The sequence below is a fragment of the Haliotis rufescens genome, unplaced genomic scaffold (genome assembly GCF_023055435.1).
Source record: "Haliotis rufescens isolate VD_foot unplaced genomic scaffold, xgHalRufe1.0.p SCAF_4, whole genome shotgun sequence".
Classification (NCBI taxonomy): Eukaryota; Metazoa; Mollusca; class Gastropoda; order Lepetellida; family Haliotidae; genus Haliotis; species Haliotis rufescens.
Window position 1 is genome coordinate 62,584,819 of NW_025964112.1, and position 19,101 is coordinate 62,603,919.

At 42.5% G+C, this 19,101-nt stretch overlaps 1 protein-coding gene across 1 annotated transcript in view; it reads right to left on the reverse strand.

The window, feature by feature from the left end:
• Positions 1-1,584: 1,584 nt before the first annotated feature.
• The window catches only part of LOC124116764 (von Willebrand factor A domain-containing protein 7-like), a 53,936-nt gene continuing 36,419 nt past the window's right edge, over positions 1,585-19,101 (reverse strand). The window contains exons 21-24 of the mRNA XM_048382084.1: positions 4,194-4,294; positions 3,458-3,690; positions 2,339-2,429; positions 1,585-1,890 (exon numbers count right to left, since the gene is read on the reverse strand). Coding sequence (XP_048238041.1) covers positions 1,714-1,890; positions 2,339-2,429; positions 3,458-3,690; positions 4,194-4,294 — 602 coding nt within the window. The 3' untranslated portion in view covers positions 1,585-1,713. The remainder of the gene's footprint in view (positions 1,891-2,338; positions 2,430-3,457; positions 3,691-4,193; positions 4,295-19,101) is intronic.

Sequence of the window (19,101 nt, forward strand, 5' to 3'; positions counted from 1 at the left end):
CGCTCTACCATGACACCGGGGAATAATGATAGGTAATGCAGAGGTATCAATTGACAACAACATGCATCTGGCTAAAACAGCTGGATTGACGGCCGCTTCTCTAGGAATTGATCATCTTCACAGATGAGCACACAGAACTGTCATTCATATCTCTCTAGACAGTCAGTAACGTCATTTAAATCCGAGGTATGTTCTATTTGTTGTGATGATGTGTTTTAAATGAATACATAATTTCTGTTTGTTAAAGTCATTGATTAAGATGCAATTAGATATGTAGTACATTTTATCATGATTACGATAGGACTTTCTTGTCTGGTGTCTTAAATCACTCACTCAAGGCAAGTTATTAAGGGTTTATGACAAAACATGAATAACATTTTAGAGTCAGTTCAACTGACTTATCACAGACGTGAAATCATAAGGGCATTTCACAGGCAAACAAATTACTTTCGGATGAAACTACAACATCCTCAGATACAGTCCTTATGATAAGATACAGATGGACAGCTTACACGGTCACGTCGTTAGACACAGAACGTCAGCTGACGTCCTAACGCCTTTTGATGCAGACCAACAGCTAAACCTAAACCGTCGTTAGACGCAGAACGTCAGCTGACGCCCTAACGCCTTCTGATGCAGGACAACAGCTAAAACTAAACCGTCGTTAGACGCAGAACGTCAGCTGACGCCCTAACGCCTTCTGATACAGAACAACCGCTAAACCTAAACCGTCGTTAGACACAGAACGTCAGCTGACGCCCTAACGCCTTCTGATACAGAACAACAGCTAAACCTAAACCGTCGTTAGACGCAGAACGACAGCTGACGCCCTAACGCCTTCTGATGCAGGACAACAGCTAAAACTAAACCGTCGTTAGACGCAGAACGTCAGCTGACGCCCTAACGCCTTCTGATACAGAACAACCGCTAAACCTAAACCGTCGTTAGACGCAGAACGTCAGCTGACGTCCTAACGCCTTCTGATACAGAACAACAGCTAAAACTAAACCGTCGTTAGACGCAGAACGTCAGCTGACGTCCTAACGCCTTCTGATACAGAACAACCGCTAAACCTAAACCGTCGTTAGATGCAGAACGTCAGCTGACGCCCTAACGCCTTCTGATACAGAACAACAGCTAAAACTAAACCGTCGTTAGACACAGAACGTCAGCTGACGCCCTAACGCCTTCTGATACAGAACAACAGCTAAAACTAAACCGTCGTTAGACGCAGAACGTCAGCTGACGCCCTAACGCCTTCTGATACAGAACAACAGCTAAAACTAAACCGTCGTTAGACGCAGAACGTCAGCTGACGCCCTAACGCCTTCTGATACAGAACAACAGCTAAAACTAAACCGTCGTTAGACACAGAACGTCAGCTGACGTCCTAACGCCTTCTGATACAGAACAACAGCTAAAACTAAACCGTCGTTAGACACAGAACGTCAGCTGACGCCCTAACGCCTTCTGATACAGAACAACAGCTAAAACTAAACCGTCGTTAGACGCAGAACGTCAGCTGACGCCCTAACGCCTTCTGATACAGAACAACAGCTAAAACTAAACCGTCGTTAGACACAGAACGTCAGCTGACATCCTAACGCCTTTTGATACAGAGCAACAAATTAAACTAAAACAACGTTAGATACAGAACGCATAATGACGTTTTTACGTCATTTGATATAGACGAAGGTTTACACAATGACGTCGTTAATCCCACGCTGTGGTCCTAAACCTGCCGGTTTTCGTAGACGGGTAGGACGAACATTGGCAATATTTTGTGACAAGTACAGCCACAGTTACCGCCCCTATCAAAACGGCGAGAACACCCAACGATATCCCAGCAATGGCTCCAGGCGTCAAAACGTTGTCAGTCTGAGGTGACGCCTTGTTAAAAAGATAAATGAAACTTCATGTTAGTCAAGAAAAAATAGAATTATCTTTTTCATAAATTAACGCATAATTCATGTCAGAACAAATTGGTGTAACTCATCGAACCAGTGACTGTTCTTTGTGTTCGCAATTCGAGTTGCGTCCCTTGGGCACGCCAGACACCTTTGATAGTGGGATCCCATCCCGGTTCTGCCCCATTATGTTTCTATATTTGTCAGCACCATACCCGTGCTCGTAGTTTTCACCAAAGTGGTAAACGGCTAAGACCCGTATCAATCAGGTTTTCCTCCCACATTAGGCTGACATGCCGTGATATAACGGATATACTTTCAAAGCGGCGTTAAATCAAACTCACACTCTCGCTTTTTGTATCCTTAAGATTTTAGGTTCAGATATTTCGTAATAAAGAAGATGAGATTTTATTCAATCTTTTTATACTTACCACCGCCTCTGCAACGTCAAACTCGCATTGCCCTTCATTGCCGGCTACGTCGATGACGATGACGTACGTCAGGGGGTGACAGCAGGTGGCCCTGGGGAAAAATACGAGAGACGTTCGACATACCGAATGTTTTACCGGGGTGTGTGCACGTCAAGCAACCATGTTATCTTCCTAATGTTGGATATCAATGGAACACTATGCGAGACAAACCCCGCGACATAACATTACTCTGGATAGTTTCCTTGACAGTGTTTCCTGACATAAACAAACTTTTAGATAGATGTATATATCAATTGCCAGGCAAAGGAAAGTACACACTTTGGGGACCAAACATTACAAACGCTATCAAAACGTTTCAAGGATGAAAACAGATGCCGAAACACTGCACGCGTAAAAGGAACTATGACCCGTATTAAATACATCACCAACAAAAAAACATTTATTGTTTGTTTCATTATTAGTCAACATCAGACAAGGTAGTATACTTTCTTTTGCTCGGCAGTTTATATACGAAAGACACTGATTATCTAACAAAACAAAAAAATATTTTTCTAGGTAACATGTAAAATCACATGATTATTTACCAAACGTTAATATGTTTTGGACAGATTAAATATTTTTTTAGAATAACGATTTTAATCATTTTCTTTGGAACATCAGTTGAATACGAAAATTGATATTTGGATTGGTTGAACAGTTAGTAGCCATGAGTGAGTGAGTGAGTGAGTGAGTGCGTGAGTTGGCGTTAACGCCGCTTTGAACAGTATTCTAGTCATATCACGGCGTGTCAGCTTAATGTGGGAGGAATGCCCGAAGTGATGCAGATCTCAGACGTTTACCACTTCGGTGAAACCCACGAGCATGTGTATGGTGCTGACAAACCTAGCAACATAATTGGGGCGAACCGGGTTTCGAGCCAGCGAATTGCGGCGCCTTAGGCGACTGGGCCACCCGTGCGCCCTATTGTTGAAATACAGGTTACATGTAGGACATTTAATATTGAAGTAAAACGGCTATCGGTGTACAAGACCAGTGTAAGAGACGCTCTGGGGATATTCCCGGGTTAATCTAATGATCAATATGAATGATTAAATATTTGAAAATATTTGTTTTTCATACGTCAAAGACGCTGTCTTGAGGCCGTCGGCTGTGATGTCTCCTTCGGCGAACTTGTCGTAGTTGAGGACGCTGGAGTCACCAGCAGTGGACTTGACCAGGTACAGACCTGACCCCTCATCTCCGAATTGAACTGTTCCAAACCACACGTGTTTGTCACAGTCGTCGGAAGATGTCTGGGACGGGCTACAGCGGCCGTGCGTGGAGGTGACGTTACACACTGGTGGGGTGTGGTCCTAGAGAACAGAATTGACAGAGTTGATATTTTGTTTGTTTGTCAGTTGTTTAACTCTCGCTTCTATAACGACCACCCTGTCCATGTACGATTGTTTGTTTGTAACTTTGTTGTTTAGTGCCGCACTCAGCAATATTCCAGCTATATGACGGCGGTCTGTAACTAATCGAGTCTGGACCAGACAATCCAGTGATTGACATCAAGAGCATCAATCTACGCAATTGGGTTACAATGACGACCAAGTCAGCGAGCCTGACCTCCAGATCCCGCAAATAATTACTTTTTTAATGCAAATTGTTCGTGTGGCGGGTGCTACCGTTAGCGGAGGACATGCTTACATTTTTGTGCGAGCACCTGGTGTCATCACTGATTTTCAGTGTCCCATTCATATAATATATTTTGCTTTTTACGCCCAATGGAATTTGTTACGGCGTTAATCGAGACTGGTTATAGACTGATGTTGACGTTTTATATTTGACGTTAAAATATTTCAAACTCCATCACCTTGGATGAAACCTTTATATGGACTCCCGTATCGCCGGATGGCACACTTGATATACGGTGAGTTCCGACCGTAGTTGTAGTACTTGGTGCTAAAGTCGTTGATGTTGTAGTTGTTGTAGCAGTCGTCGTCGTGCTTGCGTACGTGGGCGTGGTGAGTCCGGGAGCCAGGTCAAACGTACACTGAGCTGTGTTGCTGGCCATGTCGACCACGTTGATGTAAGACACGGGGTGGCAGCAGTCGCTCCTGTAGAACACACACGTTAGTATGACTGCCATCAGTGTGGAAGCTGGGTCTTGTAGTCATTCTAGATTTTAAATGTACCTATTCCGTTGCCATACGTTGCCTACCAGTAACCCTCGAAAGGCAATCTCATGTAATAGATCATATACCTTGGGTGCAGAGGTTAAAATAAATTTGCTTAATGTTAGCAATGGCAACCGTCGCCCAAGATAAAAACTAACCCACTACATAATATGGAAGCGTTGATAAAACTTATTGGAAAATGTGGGGAGCACATTTTATGGGAAAAGAGGGGTGGGATGGGATAGGATGAATAATAAATCATTTCAACTTGATTATTTAAGAGGTGAGGTAAAATTTGAATATTACATGGCGTTCAAAATTATTGCACTTACATAGCGACGTATGTATTTAAGTTTCATATTAGCGTTATTGTCATTTTTTTATCATGTAGCCTTGCTGGATTCATACCTTATTGTGGCCTTTTTGGCCCCCTTGTCAATGGTGTGCCCAAGGGTGAAGTTGTCATACGTGAAGGTGCCCGTCGTCCCCACGGTGGACGAGATCTGGAACAGCCCGAAGCCAACATCCCCGAACTGTGCCGTCCCCGACCACGTGTGCAAGTGACAACTAGACGGGTCCATCTGAGCCACACTGCAGCTTCCGGTCACCGAGGTCACGTTACACTCAGGGGTCGTGTTGTCCACTTTCTGGAACAAGTCAGACATTGAGCAAAATGACATTAATCCTTGCCTTACTTGGATTGGGCTATAGGCAAAAGAACCCATTAATGGAAGCTATGCCCACTTATCATCAACATCAACAAAAACAATAAAAGGATATTTATATTTATAGTTGTCTTTAAAGGCCACATATCGTATCGTTACGAACACTTTGTGGATCATTACCCCAAAGCGTCTGGTAACAGTAACAGCCACAGCCCTGCCCACAGGTGAAGTAAGACGAGTTCTATGGATGAACAACTTCTTTATTACAATTAGTGCGACGTTTCGGTGTAGATCCTAACACCTTTATCAAGCAAGTGATGAAAACAGCCAAATAATTCATCACCGACTCCACAGAATTCTGCAGAAAGATAAGCACCATCACCGAGCCAGGCACACTCGTCAGCTATGATGTGGTAGATCTCTTCACAAATGTACCCAGAGACGAAGCCCTATCCATCCTCAGAGCATTTATTGTAATAAAGAAGTTGTTCATCCATAGAACTCGTCTTACTTCATCACATCAACTTCTAAATGCCACTGAAAGAAGCTGCCCACAGGTGAAATAACAGGGGCACACTAAACGTCTCCTCACCCTGATTATGTGTTTCTCTACTGTGACCCTGCGTGTATCAAACTGTGGACTGTGAGACGCTGAGCCCACAGGTTGGGCTGACACTGTAACGGTCCTAAAACATGTGAACGTGGTTGTGCAAAATTAAATCCTCGAATTAGGAGATAAACATATTATGTTTTCTGTGTAGAACTAGGTCATCTGTAGATTTAACCGCGCGGCGCGTTCGGTTCAAAATTGGATTTATATAAAATACACGGGTATCCTAACTTTAAATTGAAAACACATTCTGTTTATCTCCTTAATGCCTGCCGACAACGACTGAGAATAAAGTACTTTTCTATAAACATTATCTTAGTGATGCAGTCGTCAAATCGGCTGTTTCAATCAGAGGTGGATATTGCGATTTGAAACCTCTCATTTACCAATCAGAATCGATTACTTTGTCAATATAACTTGACTCATGGTTAAACTCGACGTCAAAGAATAATTCACTTCTTAATGTTGCATTACTGAATGTTAAGCTATACTTTAGTATAGTCTACTGATAATAAGATGGAAAGGCCTAATCTGTTATTCTACGATCTGGTATTTGACGGGCACCTACGTATATGTGCTTTAAATCAAGCGATTTCGGTATCTATGCTTTATCATTTTTAGTGTTTTCTGTGCCATTCATCCCCTGAAGTAACCCTAAAACCTAGAGAAATGAGAAATAAGGTTTCACCCGCATATAATTTCTTCTCAACGTGAATTTGTTGTATACATACGTGGTTACTCCAACCGTGCTTCCAGCATGCAACGTAAAGGTCCCAGTGGCGCTACTGTTTCCTGCTAGTGTGAACGACTTTTTTAACGGACTGACAGCAAATCCCTGATCGTCTGTGATGTCCACGTCTATGGTGGTCCTGCTGTCCCCGGTGTTGGTCACAGTGAAAGGGATCTTCAGGTCTTCCTTGATGTACAGAGACCCTACGGGATGTAAGCAGTTCGCAGTCTCAGAAAATGGACCTTCTTACCGGATACATTTGATGTCATGGTGATCAACATTGGGTATGGTTAAGGGTGGACTCTCGTATTAGTTGATATTTGCATATTTCCCCCCCCCCCCCCCCCCCGTAATTAATGCGTCCTAATCTAAAACTGTGATTGAGTCTGTGGATAATTTTCCAAGACACTCACAGGTGTTGCTATGTTTTTGTTGGTTGGTTGGTTGGTGTTTAACGCCGCCCAGAGCAGTATTCCAGCTTTATGACATCGACCTATAAATAATCGAGTCAACTGGGACACGATGACATGCATCAACCAAGTCGGCGAGCCTGACCACCCGATTCCGTTAGAACCCTCATACGACAAATATGCGGTGCCGAAGACCCTTTCTAGCACGGATATTCACGGAGTTTGACAAGCATGGGTTGCTGAAGACCAATTCCAGCACGGATATTCAAAGGTTTCACAAGCATGGGTTGCTGAAGAAAAATTCTAGCACGGATATTCAAATGTTTCACAGGCATGGGTTGCTGAAGACCAATTCTAGCACGGATATTCAAATGTTTCACAAGCATGGGTTGCTGAAGACCAATTCTAGCACGGATATTCAAAGGTTTCACAAGCATGGGTTGCTGAAGACCTTTTCTAACCCGGATGTTCACAGGGCTATTGCAATGCATATAATGCCAAATACCGCACCGCCAAGGGTTCCTATGTGTAGTTTGACAGCAAGAGGGGATATCTTCATTGGGTCAAGCCGCCAGAGGGCGTTGCCCAGCTTATCAGTGCCGTGTATAGATACTTGGAATGTCTGAAATGAGAATATTTCATTGTAAAATAAGACCCGTCATGCATATATATGCTTCACCAAGCCTAACCATAATGTGACACCATCTGTAGAAAACTATTGTCTCTCTATACTTATTTTATTCTTTGTACGACGTTCCAGAGCTTCTTCTTGGTCCTTCTATAAACAAGTGTCATCTATTCATGTTCTTCCAACTTCTAAATGCCCATCAAAGACTTCATTTGAATATAAAACGTTCCTGAATACGGTTGGTACCTATTTGAAATGTGAATTTGAATGCAAAACGTTCCTGTATATTGTTGATACCTATTTGATATAAAACAAACGTATAGTCGACGAAGTCATCTATATCCCCCGCCCATGTTAATACGTTATGGTCCCAAACCAGGTAACTGACACATTTCTCTTAGCCCATGTCAAAATAGCTGCAATGGAAATTCTAAAATAAACATTTCTAAAACTCCTTGATATCAAATCGCACCAGTTCAGTATGTGCTTTATATATAGACATGCAATGTTTGGCAAGGAAATATTTAAGTTTATTTGTTATACTCCATAAGTGAACCCACACTATATTAAAACTTAAATCCAACTTGTTGTCGTGTAAACATAAACAATAAAAAATTCTAAAAGTGCTAAATATCAAAAGGCACCAGTTCAGTATGTGCCTGGGTGCCGTTGTACAAAGCGATCTTAGCGCTAAGGTGATCGTAACTCCCATACCTTAACATAGACTTACGACAGTCGTAGCGCTAAGGTTGTTTTGTACAACGGCACCCTGGTAGACATGCACAGTTTTGTAAGAAAGTATTTAACGGTTTCTGAGTTATGTTCCGGAAACGAACACCACCCTTATAGAACCTAAGTCCAACTTGTTGCCATGGAGACGTAAAAAAATAAAATTTATAAAATTCCTAAATAGCAAAAGCCACCAGTTCAGCATGTGTCTGGTAAACATGCAATGTTTTGTAAGAAAGTATTGAATGGGTTTTGAGTTACGCTCCGGAAACGAACTCTATCCATAGTACCTAAGTCCAACTTGTTGCTATGGAAACATAAACACAAAAAATTATAAAATAGCAAATGGCACCAGTTCAGTATGTGCCTGGTAGACATGCAAAGTTTCGTAGAGAAATATTTAACGGTTTCTGAGTTATGCTCCGGAAACGATTTCGGGACACACGAACACACGCACGGACGGACGGACGGAACCCATTTCAATATCCCCAGCCAACTTTGTTGGGGCGGGGGATAAAAATACATCCGGTTTTGGGGTAGATGTGCAAGTCAATTAAGAAGTAGAATGCGGTCAATTGTCAGTTTACTTTAGTGTGGAGTCTTCAATCTTCAGTGTCTGGTGAGACCACCACTTCCATTGTCACATACCTGGCAACGACACCCTTTGGGACGGACGGAAAACATCACGAGGGTAATACATGCTTAACAAACTGATGACAAGCAACTGTGTTCTGTCGTATGTGGTGATACTTTCCCTTACCATTACGCTTCCACTGCCGAACGCTGAACGTGCAAACCACAAGCGTCAACGTAACGCTCCCATGGTCGTCGATGAACACGACATCGGCAATCACTTACTTCAAGGTGACCTTCACTGAATTGTCAAGAGGAAAGCAACCCAACCTTGCCTCCTGAAATTCAGATGTGATGAACACCACACTTCGCGAGAATCACGGTGACTTGGCAACAAAATCGGACTGGCAGGTCGGCTTGGTCGGATGTGACAGTTCTGGTACTGCTAAGTTGCAAGTAAGGGATGCTAGGGCCTGTCAAAGATGCTGTGTGAAACCGATTCCGTGATTATCCTGCCGACATGACGTCATACGGGGTCGCCATGGACGGGGACGGTCTTCAGCGGTGTCAGTTTGCTGCTAACGTGTCGGAAGTGACTGAACGGTGTTATGATGAACACCGATAGGTTCAACCACAATATTCAGTTGCATTCCAATCTCAATCATTCTTAAGGCCCGTAAAATTTCCAATTCGGACAGCCGATATATCGTTATTTCAAATATATTACATATACTGGCGGAAAATGTTTTTTGGTATACAGAAAAAAGAACATTTTCCACCAAAGATAATGAAGCGTGATATTTTACAAACCTTAGTCGGCAATGTGAATGTTCCTTTGAATATAGTTGCAGCCCGACCTCGACCCTGAGTCAAGGGAGATGACTTTACTGGAGTTCCCGTGCTGTCTATGAGGACGACCTGAGTGATCCCCCCTATCTTGTCTATGGACGGGACTGTGATGATTGCTGTGGCAGTATCACCTAAACGAAAAGCAACGTAAATGGTGTACCAAAATATAGCAGGTAATTCTAATATTCGTTCCATGGTAATATATACCACCACGTCAAACACATTTTAATAGCAAATCTTTCAGTCAGGCTTTCTCTCACATTAAGCTGACACTATGTCATATAATGAAACAGTTCAAACACAACTCACTCACTTGGTCACTCACTCGGTCACTCACTCATTAATAATTCTTTCAATCGACGAGTTAAAAACAAGAGTCCAGGATTGCCAAGTGGGAATGTGAAATTTTATAGTCGCCGCGATGTCAGTTTTAGATATGGTATGAAACTATCTTCCTCTACATCCCCAAGAAACTCGAACATTGGGTCAGACTTGATTGTGGATAAGTATGTAATAAAATGTTCCTGAAAAAGCTCTAACATGCGAAAATACCTGTGAGCATGCATAAAAACTTCTGAGGGCACAGGTGGCCCAGTCGTCTAAGGCGTCGCTTTTCGCTATGCAGAGTTTTTTCGCTGTGCAGCGTCCCTTGGGCATGCAAGAAACGTATGATTGTGGATTCGAATCCCGGTTCGCCCTAGTTATGTTTCAAGGTTTGTCAGCACCGTACCCGTGCTCGTGGGATTCACCAAGGAGGTAAATGTCTGAGACCTGCATCACTTCGGGCTTTCTTCCCGGGAATACTGTTCAAGGCGGCGTTTAAACCCAGCTCACTCGCTCACTCGAATACTCATAACAATTTGTAAAGGTTTTGCCCATGACATAAATTATGCAGATCTTGTGGACTAAAAATGGCTCTTATCCTGCTTTGTTTTTCCTACCCTGTTTCAAGACTTTTAATCTTGGATGCCTGCAATTTGATACTTTTTCTGAGCAACAGTTAAACCGTTTTTCATTTTGAATCGCTTTCATACCAGTGTTTAATTGACTATCCTTGATATGTTTCCCTCCCAACGAGTCATGTACCTGCAATGGGTCTTCCTGTTATCTCATACTGGAATCCGTTCAGGGGGTTTGTCTGTACAAACTTGGTGCTGAAGTCGATGGTGCTCTGTGCGGTCACCTCCAGGGCCCAGTAGTAACCGTCCTGCTTCGTCAGATGCCACACGCCAGGCTGGGGGGGCTGTTGATAACATGAATATAGCATATATCCCTGTTAATTTATCATATAAACTTATGGAGAGAAATAATGCGACGGTTGTTGAGGGAATCAATATGTACTGTCATGAAATCTCGGGTACGTGGAAGAAAATCGGTTGTTTGGCATTTTACTGAACACATCCGACACAACATAATATTTTTAATTCGATGTATTTCCGAATGCAGCATGGATTACCTATAACTATGTGTTTTTTCTTCTATGCTCTTATGTCGTCTATGTTCGGGTAGCCTAGTGGTTAAAGCGTTCGCTCGTCACGCTGAAGACCCGGGTTCGATTCCCGACATGATTCAATGTGTGAAGCCCATTTCTGGTGTCCCCCGCCGTGATGTTGCTGGAATATTGCTAAAATCGGCATAAAACCATACTCACTCACTCACTATTGACAGCCTCCGTGGTCTAGTGGTAGAGCGTCCGCCCGGTTTGATCCCCGGCCGCGTCTTGGTACTTCTTGCACTGCCTTTCGCTGGACATTAAGGGGTTAAAACAAGGACGGGTCGGCTCAGAGTCAGTAGACTGTGTCTGATTCGGGTATCCATGTTAAACTGCGGCATGGTATCTCAGTGGGCTGGCACTATCAATCTGCATCAGTCCGTACTAGTAAAAACAGCCACACACACACACACACACACACACACACACACACACACACGTACATGTACGTCGCTATATAAGTACAATAATCTTGGACGCGGCATTAAATCCCGTTTCGTTTCACCTCACCTATTCTCCTATGCTCTTATTTCCAGTGACATGATGTTGTGTTTTTCATATGTGCTGTATCCAATCTTTAAAGGAAAATCTGTCTGAAATTATATCTGAACCGTAAAACACAATTCTTCATAAGCAAATCACACCTTTATTTTAATAAATCGAACTCCGCCTCCAAGATCTTTAAGTGTTACATTTCCAGTTGTCTTCATGGGTATAGGGGCTTCTGGAATTAAAATATCAATAAAATAAATAATGTATGATGTTATCAAGAGGGGTAAAAAGGTAATAAATAACAGAACATACCATGGCATAGCGTATATCGTGATCAAGACAGTTTGGAGACAGATAAATATTGTTATCTGGGATCAACTGTTTGACCTTGACCTTTACTCACTAGAAGGTGCTACTAAAAGTGCAGAACATGATCTGGCGGTACCGCGCGCCCCCAGATTTACTTACAGAATTTCGTGAATGAATGTTTCTCCATTTCGTTCTGTATCCCGTGTGTGAAAAATTCACAAAAATGAAGGCCGAAGATGGTGACTTTTAAAAATAGAATTAGAAATTCCTCAAGCGCAAGACTGTCATTACTCCTACCTACTACTATATGCTGTTAACGTAGGAGGTGGTCTTTGTATTGGAGTGAAAAGATGATTTAGAATTCAGTGGTAAGCAGCAACGTGGTCGAAATAACTCGCTGTGTGGGTCGGTCAGTGTGACGTCATAGTATATAACTCACTGTGTGGGTCGGTCTGTGTGACGTTGTAGTATATAACTCACTGTGCGGGTCGGTCAATGAGACGTTATATAACTCACTGTGTGGGTCGGTCAGTGTGACGTCATATTAGATAACTCACTGTGTGGGTCGGTCAATGTGACGTTATATAACTCAGTGTGTGGGTCGGTCAGTGTGACCTTATAGTATATAACTCGCTGTGTGGGTCGGACAGTGTGACGTTATAGTATATAACTCACTGTGTGGGTCGGTCACTGTGACGTCATAGTATATAACTCACTGTGTGGGTCGGTCACTGTGACGTCATAGTATATAACTCACTGTGTGGGTCGGTCAGTATGACGTTATAGTATATAACTCACTGTGCGGGTCCGTCAATGTGACGTCATAGTATATAACTCACTGTGTGGGTCGGTCAGTATTACGTTATAGTATATAACTCACTGTGTGGGTCGGTCACTGTGACGTCATAGTATATAACTCACTGTGTGGGTCGTTTACTGTGACGTCATAGTATATAACTCAGTGTGTGGGTCGATCAGTGTGACGTTATAGTATATAACTCACTGTGTGGGTCGGTCAGGGGGACGTTATAGTATATAACTCACTGAGTGGGTCGGTCAGTGTGACGTTACAGTATATAACTCACTGTGTGGGTCGGTCAGTGTGACGTTATAGTTTATAACTCACTGTGTGGGTCGGTCAGTGTGATGTTATAGTATATAACCCACTGTGTGGGTCGGTCTGTGTGACGTTATAGTATATAACTCGCTGTGTGGGTCGGTCAGTGTGACGTTATAGTATATAACGCACTGTGTGGGTCGGTCAGTGTGACGTTATAGTATATAACTCACTGTGTGGGTCGGTTAGGGTGTTGGTGGGTTTGGCTGTGATGCCGGCATCTGCTATGATCTTGATAGTCACCTCCCGGATTGTGTTATCAATGGGGATGTCAATCAACTTCCCCCTCGCTGTACCCACAGACATCTTCAGAATCGTCGCGCCGGATGTTGTCACAGATTCCTGAGATATGTTTTATATCTTATTGTCATTTCTTTCATTCGACAAGTTAAGCAGTGAATGTTTATAATTAATGTTTCTATATACAAGGGAATATAAATACATGGCAACATATTTGGTTCACTAAGTGAAGAATCACATTTCACGCCATTACAAAAAAGAAAGTATTCTCCCACATCATGAGGGGCGGTCGGGTAGCCTAGTGGTTAAAGCGTCGCTCGTCACGCCGAAGACCCGGGTTCGATTCCCGACATTGGTACAATGTGTGAAGCCCATTTCTGGTGTCCCCCGCCGTGATATTGCCGGAATATTGATAAAAGTGAGGTAAAACCATACTCACTCACTCCAAGCGCATGATTTTATAACCCTTGTCAGCGGGTCCGTGGGCATTCAGTTGAATTACTGCCTGTTAGATAGTTTCAAATTGTGTATATTATCACCAACATCGCGATGTAAAATGTTTACCTTGATGACATCTGACATTTTTCCAACGCCCGCCTTGTCTGTGCTGTAGACCGACCCGCCGGACGCCGCCGCCAGACCAGCGTACAGATCAAGGCCCGCAGATCGCCTCGCCCGTGGGGGTCCTGGGACACAATGAAAATTGTTATACCTCTTGTAAGAATCTTAAAATTCCATTGGTTAATCATACCACGTGACCAAACAATACATGTCGCCCAAACATAATCAAGTACAAAGGGTAATTGAGAAAATCGCATTTTGTCCGTTATCTATGCTGATGAATCGGGCCTGACATCACTTTAAACAGTATTTCAGTCCGATAATGTCTCATATGGGTATAGTACAGTCCCTGGGGAGCTAAGACTGAATGTAAAGTGCACACTGATCCATTGACCGGGGTAATAATGTCTAAGCGCTTAGGGCATGCTTATGCATGGGGTCAACGCCAAATAAATGGACTATTTTATAATTATTATAATTCTATTTTTTTTATGAGCGACGAGGCACGCAGACAGGGTATGATGACACGCAATCAACAACGTCCCCTAGTCTGATCCCCGATGCATTTCGACGCCTCTTACGAAAAACATTAGCTACTAGGAACCTATATATAGATCCTTAATGACTGCGGTGTTAGAGAGACTATTTACCATCCATATGTACCTATATTTCTCCTTGTGTTTACGCAGCTCCTGGTGAGAACAAACTCCAAAGTCAGTTTCCTCCTTGTCAACAATGTAGACACGTGACCTAACCTGTCCAGGTCTCCTGGATTTACGCTGGTCAAGACATAGATCTTCGAGCCCTGGTCCATCACGCTGGCAGCTGGATGGACGGCAGAGGGGTTTATGTTTGGGCGTTACATACAAACACAATTAAAAAATATACTTTGGGTAAAGAATAACGTTCACAATGAAACCTTATTAAATATTATATGACTTATTCGATTTATAATTTAGTCACTAAATCTAATACTCGTGGTATTAGCTGGCATTAGCTAGGTGGTACTTCCTTGTGGATAATTCACCGAAGTGGTAAACGTCTGGGACCTGCATCACTTCGGGCTTTCCTCCCACATTAAGCTGACACGCCGCGATATAACTGGAATACTGTTAAAAGCGGCGTTAAACCCAACTCACTCCTTGTGGATGAAGCATCAGATGGCCCATGACATCATGGAGGTTCGACCAGCAATCATCGACCAATTTCAGTTAATGGAATTGTTATTAAAAATTCTTCAAAAGTATGTTGTCTTCTGCGTTCAATGAAGAGTAAAAACATTTTTACATAATTTTTATGCATTTAAACAATGGATTTGTTGGTATGTGCATTGTCAATTACCGTCGGTGATTTCAACAATGTGCCTTGTCAATCAAGTTCGATGACTCAACAAGTTTAACTATCATTTACATAGGCGACCTTCATATTTATATCAATCAACGATAATTGGTTTGATAGGTTAACAAAGGACAGGATAATAACATATATGTCTGGAGATATAACAATATATGTCGAACTTATGTTTCATAACTATCATCCATGGATCAAGGATTTAAGGGAATATCTCAACTTTATGGCTGAAATAAAAGGTTATAATTCATCATAATTTCACCAAAGTAATAAATACTCACCAGTCTCTACGGCCGTTAAGGTCAACTCATGACACGGTCTGCTGGTATTGACTTCCAAGGTATTGAGGTATTCCAGGACATGGCGGCCATCCCGGGACGTGGTCACATCGGTACTGCCTGTCAGAATCCAACAGAGAGTAAGAACACTCACAATAATCAGGCAAGCTTACTAGGCTAAAAGTGTTTGTAGAAACTTTTGTAGAGACTATGTAACCTAAAATATATACCAAAAAGTGTACAGATTTCAGGATGAAACTCAAATAAACATTTTTAACTCCAGCATTACGTCTCTGGCAAACAAACCATTTCAACCTTAATTCTTGTGACAAGCTTATGAACCTTTACTGTTTATTTATGGGGCGGTGGGGAAGCCTTGTGGGGAAGCCTGGTGGTGAAAGAGTTCGATACTTCAGACTCGATTCCTACATGGGCAGAATGTGAGGCCCATTTCTGGTGTCCATGCCGCGATTTTCGTGGAATATTGCTAAAAGCAACTTAAAACAATACCCACCTTCTTTCTATTCATCAGTATGGCAGTCTTCAGTACATTCTTGGACAATAAATATTAGGTGTATCGCAGCCAGACGACTTTCTAATTCAATTTTACTTATGTTATTTCGAATAACACAGAATTGTTAGGTTGGTTGGTTAATTACCGGGGTGGTGGGGTAGCCTTGTGGTTAAAACATTCGCTCGTCACGCCGAAGTCCCGGGTTCGATTCCCAACTTGGGTTCAATGTGTAAAGACCATTTCTTGTGTCCCCCTGCAGTGATGTTGCTGGAATGTTGCTAAAAGCAGCGTAAAACCATTACCACTCACTATCCTAATTACCTGAGTCATCTTGGCTGACTACGATATAACGATGGACTTCAGTGGCGGACATGAATCTCGTGACAGTCTCCCGTGCCGCGGCAATCCCCAGAGAGTCGCCAGTGTGGATCACGAATCCGAGGGAGGCCGAACGTTGAAGCTGCAGAAGCTCCTGAAATTTCTCGTCTCCGATCAGGTGTCGTAATCCATATGCTGAAAATACAAGTTAAATCATACCTAGCTTATCATAAAATTTTACTGTTCTAAATCATCTCCCTATCTGGTTCTAAATGCGTTTATTGTGATTAAAGGGTTCAATACCTGGGTGAATAAAGAACGCAGTCGTGTGTCGAAAAGCGCCCTCTGCCGCCTGGTGGTGGAGGTAGTAGTGGGGGGACATGTTGGGGTCGCTGCTGTCCTTGTTTATGCCGCCAGTGGCAGCAGACGTCGTGCTGGACATGTCGAGGGGGCCACCGTGACTACATTTGCCAGTCTGGTGCAAACTCGGTTTTCCTGATAGAATAAAAAGAAGCAGTAATTTGCATATTAGTTTCTGTCACTTTGAAGAAAATCTTAAACCTAAAAATCCAATTATATACTTATGGATAACAGATTACGAAGATTATTACCTAGGATTTACTGCTCGCATTTCACTGACTCCTGTAGAAATCACGGCCTCTGATTAGTTGAATTGCCTTTTACAAAACATTTTGAAGTAACTGTTATGTGTCACGATGTTCCCTAACAAAGCAGAGGTTATACTGCCAGGTCACTGATTTTTAAAACCTAACCCCCATACTGATTTTATTGATCGTCTAAATTACTTTCTTCTTGAAATGACAATGGCATATCAAGCACATATGATAATCTCTCCCTCGCTAGCCTCTCCCTTGAAACTCCCAATTTATGACATTACTTCAATCCAGGTATATTATTCATAAGTTGTCATACTTCGTTCGTTAGTATCTGGAACTCAATGTACGGAACTCTATTCTAAAGTGATATTTCTAAGTATGCAAGAAACAGTAAACACAAGCCTTTCAAAACTACATTTTAATAAGGCCTGTTGCAACATGAATCGTCCAAGAGATATGACACAACGCTGAGAATTTGTTTTTGTTTGTTTGTTGTTTAACACCGCACTCAGCAAAATCCCAGCTACACGACGGCGGTCTGTAAATAATCGAATCTGGACCAGACAATCTAGTGTTTGATGTCATAGGCATCGATCCACGCAATTGGGATACGATGACATGCATCAACCAAGTCAGCGAACATTATCACCCTATCCCGTTAGTCGCCTCTTACAAGCAAGGTCGTCTCTTACGGCAAGCATTGGTTGACCTATTCTAACCCGGATCCGGATCTTCACGGGGCCACAACGGTGAGAAAATGCATGAGGGATATATCAAGAGCTTTACACTTTCTTTATAATAATAATAAATATTATATATATAATAAAACTACTATTTCTCACTTTCAGGTTTCCTTCTGTCCTGTCCACTTCGGTAGCCGCTGGTCAGATGTCCATCAATCAGTAGGTTGCCTGTACACGGGGCATCTGTGAATGGCCTTCAAGAAAGAAGTAGGCAAATTACGTAGAAGCGGTTGTGGCAATGACAAGTGAATCTGGCTACAGATAAGACAGTACCTACTTGCATGATCTGCACGTATCCATAGAGATTGGTGCCTGGTCCATCAGTGTTTTCCCGCGAATACCTGTGTGTGTGGAAATAGAAAAGCTTGAGGATGTGCCATGTGTACTAAGTTTCCAATTTTGTAATCCTGTGTTAAAATGTTACATGCTTTTTCTCAGATATGATTTATTTGTCCATTCTTTCATACCAAAGATAATATTTTCTTGTCTTTCCAACGTCAATTTATCGACAAACTTATTGAAATCTTATCATATTGTTCTGGGTAACCCTTCTCAACCAAGCTTGCACTTGGGAAACAGTTAATGGAAAATGTTCTTGTTTCTTAACTTTTTATCCTAACGAAAAACACAAAGGTTATACACAACAGGCAGAACATCCGACCATACCCGAATACCATTACACATGCCCCCATAGTTACCTACCATGCCGTGTGACATCATGCCGTGTGTCAGTTGACAGTTTGGAAACAAAGCATATCGGGTGTATCAATGTTATTGACAGGATTTAAATGATACCAAATGGCAGGTATTATATGCTTAAACTTGTCCTTAGAGTGATAGTATATCGTACCTAAAACGTCATATGCAGCAGATCCATTCATTTCCGGCCAATTTGTGTTGCTGTAGAACATCTGGACTATGTGAAGAAACTGACCAATCAGATCTCGAGCTACGGTGTAGTCTGGTGTGGGCTTATTCAACTCGTTCATTGACGCTTCCCGTAACAACATCATCTTCTCATGTGCTGGGGAGGACAGTAGCGGCATGTATATAAACAACGACGGGTTTTTAGTAGACTGCTGATTTCACGGATGTAGCGAGACCGAACTTAAGGCCAATGTAAGGCCGAAATCCTCCCAAATGTAAAAATCTAAACTTTCCACAGAGTTGGTATATATCCAACATGATGACGCCTCTTTATTTATGTAATTTGGGATTATTTTATCATTTTGAAGATCTAATCTGATGATGTTCGCCTGTTCTTGTCACGACATCCATTCAGTATCACCTTCTTTGATGGCCTCCCCGTTGACATGCCAGGCAGCCTCCGTGTAGTGGTCCTGGTCCACTCTGTTGTTGGCCTTCACGATGTCATCGAT